The following is an 8,806-nucleotide window of genomic DNA, read 5'->3' as shown; positions in this document are numbered from 1 at the left end:
TGCCTGTCGTTATGGCCCTCAGTCTATGGCCTGCAGGCGATCTGTTAGTGAATGGGTGCCTTTAAGTGAGTACCCGCCTTAAGGTTGAAAAACTGCGACAAGCGTTTGATATTGTAACGAAATTCGGGAACACACTTTTATTGTCAACGTCAAAAACACTAACCTAACTCGCCTTGACTGTCGTTTAGTTTTCCAAGGTAAAAACTAACTAAACAATTAAAACTGAATGAAATGTCACGAAGTGCGTCCTTTTTAAAACCCGATGGAATAGTTTCGAAATATTTAGAAGTATCTTCATTGTTTTTGCCGAAAGAGACCAATAATTTTAGGAGAATACTGACAGTCAGCAAGCAAGTATACAAATTCTAGAAAATTAAAACTACAGTGACTTACAATAATATAACCTAAATTGGGGCCAAAATGAGGCTCTCAAATAAAATGAACTACTTAAAAACTAAACACATAGATAAAAATAATAAACCAAACGTAAGTAGAACCCTAAATAAACCCTACGAATCAACTTTAACTACAGAATACTAATAAAATAGTACAAAAACTAGGAGAATAATTAACGTATTTACAATTTCATAATAATATGCCCATTTTTTGGTCGGGTAATCCTTATACTATTTTTTTCTAACTTCCATTTCCTACTTATTTCAAAGATATGAAATTTATGTATTATTGTGGTCTTTAAAAAATTTAATCGGTAATTATAATAAATTATCTACGGATCTCTGAGAGACAGTATATCCTTCTTTAAAATTTAAATCCCAATTACTTTTTTAGCTAGACGATATTTTAAACGAGAGCAAATAAGACAGTTATTTACAGTGCTACGAATATACGGATAGAATCCCAAGCCTTATGAATTTTTCATCTGCCGGCCTAAAGTCCGAAACACTACTAACTTACATAAAAAATTCACTGGAAGCCCTAAAGCCTTGATTTCGTGACATTAGGATATAACACGATTTAAAATTTAAATAGCCAGACAGTGGAAAGCTTTGAGTGCTTAGTGTGTTACATTGCTGTTAAACAATGAAATAAAAAGAAGCGCCAACCGGTGAACTTTTGACCTATAACCCGCTCGTATAACATGATGCTTCAAGGTATATTATGACAATGCCGGTTGTATGTTTACATGGAGTTTAAGCAGCGCTAAAGTAATGTTTTAATCAATTCAAATGCTTAAAGTGTAACACGACCCGAATAAATCGATGTGCGGGAAAACAAAGAAAATTCTCGGCTCCGTCCCACAACTATCTCGTAAAAGATCATTTTCCACTTAGGTATTTACCCGTTAAACTGGGTAATTTTACCCCCGTGAGTGGCCATCACCCCATGCATCAACCGACGACCGTCGGCATGCTTGAATAAACACTCTTTAAGATCGTGAGTTATATTGGACTATACTGCTCAAACTAAATTAGTTTGAAATAATGTTTTAGAACAGGATATGATTGAATATAAAAGAAAAATAAATTAATATTTTTTGATGATTTATTTATTAGGTAAAAATATACATATACATATACATATACAGGGTGCCTCCGATTAAGTCGGCACTATTGGTATCTTTGTTAATATTTGAGATACAGGGTCGGTTAAATTAGCAAACTAGTAGGATTTTTTCTGTTGATTAAAATGGTGAAAACAGAAAAAAAATTGAACATCGCGTTTTCGAGAAAATGTGAAAAATGTACTTTTGTTAAATGGAATCCCCTGTATATTTTTACATAAATCAAAAGATAATAATTTTCTTAATAAAGAAGTTTATTTACACTAATAGCCTAAACCTAAAAATAACAAAGTTATAGCGATATTAATAATTTTGTCAAATTTAGGCAAGTTGGCTTTGAAATAAATAACATCAAGTAAAACTACTAATTTACAATAAATGAGCAAAAACATCGCCATCTTGTTCAATACATTTCTGAGCACACTTAAGCACACGTCTTGTAGCTTTTAAGATTGATCTTCTATCTATTGATCCAATTATTTGCCTAATATGTGTTTGAAGTTCATCAACGGTTCTGTATTTTTTTTTATACGCTTCATCTTTTATGTAACCCCAAAAATAAAAATCTAGAGGGGTCAGGTCTGGTGACCTAGGTGGCCAATGAATCGGGCCATGTGTCGTAATCCATTTATCGTCAAACAGTCTATTAAGTAATATTCTTACCTCATTTAGTTGATGGGGAGGTGCTCCATCCTGTTAAAAATAGATTTGTTGCCGTCTCTCCAAGTTAACATTATCCAAATAATCTTCCAGCGCTCCAGATAATATGAGATCAACATATCTCCTTCCAGTCAAAGTGCCGTCATAAAACACAGGTCCTATTACTTGGCTTCCTATTAAGCCGCACCAAACGTTTATACAAAAATTGATTTTGAGGATTTCTGGGATTAGTAAGGAAAAGATTTTCTTGGGACCAATAGTATACATTTTTACGGTTAAACATACCTTTGTTTGAAAAATTAGCTTCGTCGCTCCAAATTATATGGTTTAAAATATTATCATTAGCTTCATATGCATTACGTAACCAGTTGCAAAAAGCAAGTCTTCTTTCGTTATCGCCAGGCAACAATGTTTGTGCTGGTCGATACTTATATGGCACAAATTTGTGTTTCTTTAAGACCCGCCAAATTGTTACTAAGCTCACACCGTAAGCTCTTGCTAAATCTCTAGTTGAGTTTTCCATATGAGCTTCAAAATATGCCAAAATAGAAATTTCAACATCCTCGCTTACTATAAATTGGTTCCTTCTTCTAGTTCTTTTAAACACGTTTTCGTTACTTCTAAATTTTCTGTAGAGAATTAAAAAGTATCTACGGTTTGGCAAGTTACGAGTCTGGAATCTCTGGCGGTACTCTTCTAGCGCTCTGTCACTATTTTTTCGACATACAAGGTAACATTCTAACATATCACATTTTTCAATATGCGTAAAAGGCATTTCACTAATTTAGATTTTACAAAAATCACAAACTTTCCTAACATGTAAGTGTCAGTATTTCTTTATTTAATAAAATCTCTACGGCTACTGTCATTTTGTTATTCAAACAATGATTTATTTGTTTTGCTCTCAAAAAGTTCAAGGCCAACTTGCCTAAATTTGACAAAATTATTAATATCGCTATAACTTTGTTATTTTTAGGTTTAGGCTATTAGTGTAAATAAACTTTTTTATTAAGAAAATTATTATCTTTTGATTTATGTAAAAATAAACAGGGGATTCCATTTAACAAAAGTACATTTTTCACATTTTCTCGAAAACGCGATGTTTAATTTTTTTTCTGTTTTCACCATTTTAATCGACAGAAAAAATCCTATTAGTTTGCTAATTTAACCGACCCTGTATCTTAAATGTTAACAAAGATACTAATAGTGCCGACTTAATCGGAGGCACCCTGTATAGTTTTAGAATTCGTTTTAAAACATACAAAAAACTAAAATTAAAAATTGCACAAAAAATTATAAAATTGTATTTATTATAATTTCAAAAATAAAAGTGGATTCTGACCGTCTTAATTCGCTCGAATATATTCAAGTACTTGCGTGGTAAGTACTAAATTAAAATATAAGTAAAAAATTGAATGAGATGGATGTGCCTGTTTTTTATTGCATAACAAATTAAATCTTGGTGGAATGTTTGAAACTGCTGGACGTAAGACCTCTTAAACATTTTTTAGCGCCGAACGATATTGGGATTTAATATGTGTTAAAGCTGAGAAAGTAACTTCACATAAATATGTGGTGTTGAATGGCAGAAGTACATTTAACGCCATATCAGCGATTATGGGAAATTCAGTTCTCCGATCCAGAATTCAGTCAAGGGCTTTTTTTGACATTGTAGATTTAAGTTTGAGTCATTTGAAAGCTCAGCAAATTCCTCTTAAGCTTTAAGTGGCAGTTGATCAATTGAATCCAAACTATTTTTTGGAAATCAATATTTAATATAAAATATGTATGGAACTGTATTTCTAGCGCTTGTAAGTGATCTACAATAATTTTTGCAATAAAAGTTTTACAATGAATTTTAAAATCGATTCGATTACAAAATTGTCGACACTGGAAAACATTTCGAATGAATTAGTTTCGACCCTACTTTTCCAAATGTTGATCTGTTTAATAAAACTTTGAATTTATTTATCATCAATTTATTAATCATTACACAACTAAATATATCACAATTTTTTCCTTGAAGAGACAAGTTGAGATCGTTTAACTTCGCAAACATATCTGACAAATACACAGCTCGAATAGCCATAAGTCATTTTGAAAAAAAAAGCAAGTTCACATTTTCGTTCCGTTAAAAATATTTCGATATCGTCCTTTAATAACAATAATCTTCTTAAATTTTTACCTCTTGACAACCATCTTACTTCTGCATGTAATAACAAAGGTGTGTAGTGGAAATCCGTATCCTTACAGAGATTTGAAAGATCATAAATGCAAGTACATCGTTCAATTCTGGTGCTAATTTTGCTGCAAGAGCCTCTCGGTAAATAAGGCAGTGAGTAAAAGTTATATGATCATAATGAGAAGCTTGAGAAATAAATGAAAAACCTTCTGCTTTTAAAAATTCGTCAATTTTACAATATATGTCTTTCCCTGTAGTATGGACTTCCATAGGTCGACAAAAAAACAATTCTTCCTTCACGCTTTCTTTATAAACATACAATGCGATATCCCTCCATTTTCTAATCACCAAAACGTCTAATGCTGTCGACTCATGTTGCTGCTCAATGTATTTTAATGCAAGTTCCATTACATTTTTGGCTTCTTCATGAGAAATCGTTTTTTCCTCTTCAATGTCACTACTCTCATCATATTCCTCTGGTTCTTTGGTTGCTAAATCTATAACTTCTTCATCATTCAAAAATTCATTTTCAAGTTGATCGTCACAACAATTTTCCACATCTTCTGGTTGCAATGGTTCGTTACCCGTTAACTTTTGAAGGTCTTGTAGACTGGATTTGTTTTCTTCTTCTTCAGTCCCTGCAATATTCGAGATCGCAACTAAATTCTCAACATCTGGCCAAAGTTTTCTCCAAGATTTAATAAACGTTGAAGAGAACATTTCTTGAAATGCTGTAGCTAACATATAGATAACGTCCTTGATATGGATCTTTTTGATGACTTCTAAAAGACCTTTGTGTTCACTCTCCGAGCGTTGCAGATTTTCAGAAACAAGTTTACGCCTGTATCGTCTTTTTAAGCTTTAGATCACTCCTTGGTCCATTGGTTGCACTAAGCTTGTTACATTTAAAGGAAGATAAACTAATTTTATGTCATCTACATTGCAGTCATGAGGATGGGTTGGAGCATTATCTAACACTAGAACTGCTTTGATAGGCAGTTAACACTTTTTAAATGTTTTTTAACTCTTGGAACAAACTCTAAATTAAACCACTCTTTAAGCAGGTCTGAATTCATTCACGCTGATTTTTGTGACTTATAATAGAGCGGAAGGGACGATGGATTCAAGTTTTTGAATGCCCGTGGTTTAGCAGACTTGCCAATAACGAAAAGAGGAATTTTATGAGTTCCCGCTGCATTCGAACAAACAGCCACTGTATTACGTTCTTTGTTCTTTTTAAAGCCAGAGGCAGACTGTTCATGACTGCCAGGGAGGTAGAAGAGGCTTACTGGTCGGCGTACAGTTCATAAAATCGGTGAAGAATAAAAAATTACCTTGTCTTGTTAAAGTCATTGGGTCTAAATAAATTAATGTCCTTAGAACATTAAACAACTTAGAACATATTTGAGTTCAACGTGTGGACAGGGGCAAAGGGGATGTTTTGTTTAAAAACATATTCATCGATTCTCGGTTGTTAGGTTTACACACATTTACAAAAGAGGAAATTTTCAGCTATATATCAATGCATATAATAATGTTATTTTAACTCATTGGTGTTAGATTTTGGATTAAAAATAAAAAGTAAAAATAGATATATCTTATCCTAAGCGCAAAAATAACATCTTTAGAGCAAAAAAAAAATTATAAACACTCTTATCCCTGAAACGGTTTCTGAAAAATTTTGAATGGCAACACCACAAGCAAAAATTAATGTCATCTTGTCAACGGTTTTGTGTTTACATTTGGTATTTGTGAAGTTCTGCGTTTTTTCTTTAGTTTTTGGTTGAAAAATGAAAAAGGTCTCATTTGAGTGTTATATAATTTAAAGCATAATCTATTATTAATAAATATTTATCATGTAAATATTTTTTGACGACGTCACTGGTAAAGATTGCTTGTGTCGGTGAAATCAACAATGCGATCAAGCAGCGTTGCGATGTTGTTGCCTTTGTTTCTAATATACGTTATCTGCATTCACTTAACTTTGAATATTGACTTCTTTATAGAGTATCTTATCATATTTTATTAAAGAGGAACAGTAGTATTGTTTTGTACCTGTCAAAATAAGTGACAACCTTAGAGGGTAAACTACAAAAATTTGGCAAGTCTATTTATAGAAAAGAATCGAAACATGATGAGACAGCTTCGTTGTTGAAAGAAATTAAGCCTAAATATCCTATAAAATACTATGGCATAGCATTAAAAAATGTGGATTGGAAAGCAACAGGTATGGATAAAAATTATTAATTTTTCGGCTAAAAACACACATGCTTCTATTGCTAAATACTTTACTCTTATAATCGCTGATCCATGCTCAAGCACCCTATTTCACAAAAGCTGTAACATAACTTTTACCAACAGATGTAAACAACCTGAAAAATTCATCCAAATACTGACCCATTACCTATTTGCCCACCATATATAAGATTTTGCTTTCTTGCATGAATTGTTTAATCTACGAATGCCTGGCAGCAAATAAGTTTATTGCGGAAAAGCAAAAAAAAAAGTATCAAAGATGTGATTCTTAACCAAGTTATAAAATCCAACAGCAATATTCATATGGCATATTGATTACACAAAAGCCTCTGACTCCGTACCATATAGTTGGCTTTCTAAGATCACGGATTTCCATGAAGTAAGCCTACAAATAAAAAATGTCCTTTGTCACAAAATATGGACACTATCATCCCAAAGTTTATACCGAAAGATCGACACTACCAAGACGAGAGGGTGGCAAAGGACTGCTGCACATTCAAAACCCACATTATATCTAGGTCATGAAATTGAGGCAGTAGTTTTACGGTAAAAATGCACATCTATACCTTGCGATTATCGATGTGCACAAAAATTATACACTTAATGTTAGCAATGAATTTGACATCTAGAAATGCCATTAAAAAATCCGAGAGATACCTGTTAACAACTCAAGATAAAGTATTGCCAATAAAAAACTATCAAAATTATGTTATTAATCTCCTAGGATTGAGACTTGAACTAGCCTTCTAGCGATGAGGGCTCCTCATATGTATTTATGTAGACCATTGTACCGGAACGTTCGCCAACTTTCTACGTGTGCCTCGAGATGTCGCGAGGTGTTTCCGCCACTCGCTTTAGCCTCATTGCACCTTCGGATCTAGGCGACGGATAAGACGATTCCCGAATGCCGGCTTACAGCTGGTATATTCGCGGCCTGTTAACATTATTTATACTATAAATTACTGGAGCAGTAGAGTAAAGCCTGATGGTCTTTAATCCGATGAAAGGAAATTCCCTAATCTGCAGCTCTACGTGGTAGAGTATGGTAACATCAAAAAGGGGGACGAAGTCGTTGCTTGATGAGCAACTAACTTTTCTCTTCGGAGTAAGGACACTCTTGTCCTGGGGGTAAAAAAATTAACGAAATAGAATCAGGCAACGGAAAACCACCTAATCATTTTTCCATAAGAATTTTATGGTGAGTGACATTAGTGAGGCTTCGGAAAAGCTTAATTTTCCGGTTTGCAGCCGGCACTAGTCTTCTTTCGATGAAACAGTAAAAAATTTTACGTTTTCTGAAGGAAATGTTATTCAGGTAACTTTGGTTTCTGGGTAGCTACAGAATTTTCGAACGCTATAAAATACTGTTCGTTAGGTCTGAATTAACTCAATTAAAAATAGTCAACTCACGACCACTTACAACAACTCGAAATATTTAGTTTTACTATATTTATTTCCAACTATATATATCTGATTTACAACAACACTCACACCACAACAGTCAACTCACTTCCAGCGGCAACGCGGCGTGCAGTGTGCCACTTGTGTCATTCTAGAATGACGGAGAATCAACTGCTTTGCCGGTGTTTATAATATCGTTACAATACGATTAATGATCTAATAATAACATTTCAATTAATTATGCAAGGCTTACAATATTTTACAGACAGTACAAGTACAGACCAATGCCCCTACATGTACCGCATCAGACGGTGTTGTAGAAACATTCTATGGGAATCTGAATGATTTTTTATTCTGGAAGATTTTTTGATAGGCGATTTTAACTCCACGGTTGGAAACACAGAACTGAATGATCATATAAGGCAAACAGTGGGCAAATTTAGAATCGGTGAACGTAATCCTAGAGGAGAGCGTTTAGTTCACTTTTGTTTAAACAATGGATTTTCGATTACTAACATCTCGTCGCTATAAACTTGGATATCACCAGATGGTAAATATGGGACCAGATTAATTATAGTATGACTGTTAAAGATCATCCATACGGTTGTGTAAGACGTTACCAGGCTCAGATTGTGGCTCCGATCACCAATTCCTTATGTGCACTTTCAAAAATATTTTAAAAATTTCAGAAAACCAAACGTTACTACCTAACTACCCAACTACTACAACTACCCAGGATCACTGATATCCTATCAGACCCAGGTTAGACAAAATATAGCAGATAA

At 33.6% G+C, this 8,806-nt stretch overlaps 1 protein-coding gene across 1 annotated transcript in view; it reads left to right on the top strand.

Annotated features, from left to right (window-relative positions):
* Nucleotides 1-6,351: 6,351 nt before the first annotated feature.
* Nucleotides 6,352-8,806, top strand: part of LOC126745845 (class E basic helix-loop-helix protein 23) — a 59,069-nt gene continuing 56,614 nt past the window's right edge. Inside the window, exon 1 of the mRNA XM_050453872.1 lies at nucleotides 6,352-6,591. Within this exon, the coding sequence (XP_050309829.1) occupies nucleotides 6,571-6,591 (21 nt within the window). The 5' untranslated portion in view covers nucleotides 6,352-6,570. The remainder of the gene's footprint in view (nucleotides 6,592-8,806) is intronic.

The sequence above is a fragment of the Anthonomus grandis genome, chromosome 16 (genome assembly GCF_022605725.1).
Source record: "Anthonomus grandis grandis chromosome 16, icAntGran1.3, whole genome shotgun sequence".
NCBI classification, from domain to species: domain Eukaryota; kingdom Metazoa; phylum Arthropoda; class Insecta; order Coleoptera; family Curculionidae; genus Anthonomus; species Anthonomus grandis.
Note: the sequence above shows the minus strand (reverse complement) of the source record. Positions and strands in the feature narration are given on the sequence as shown.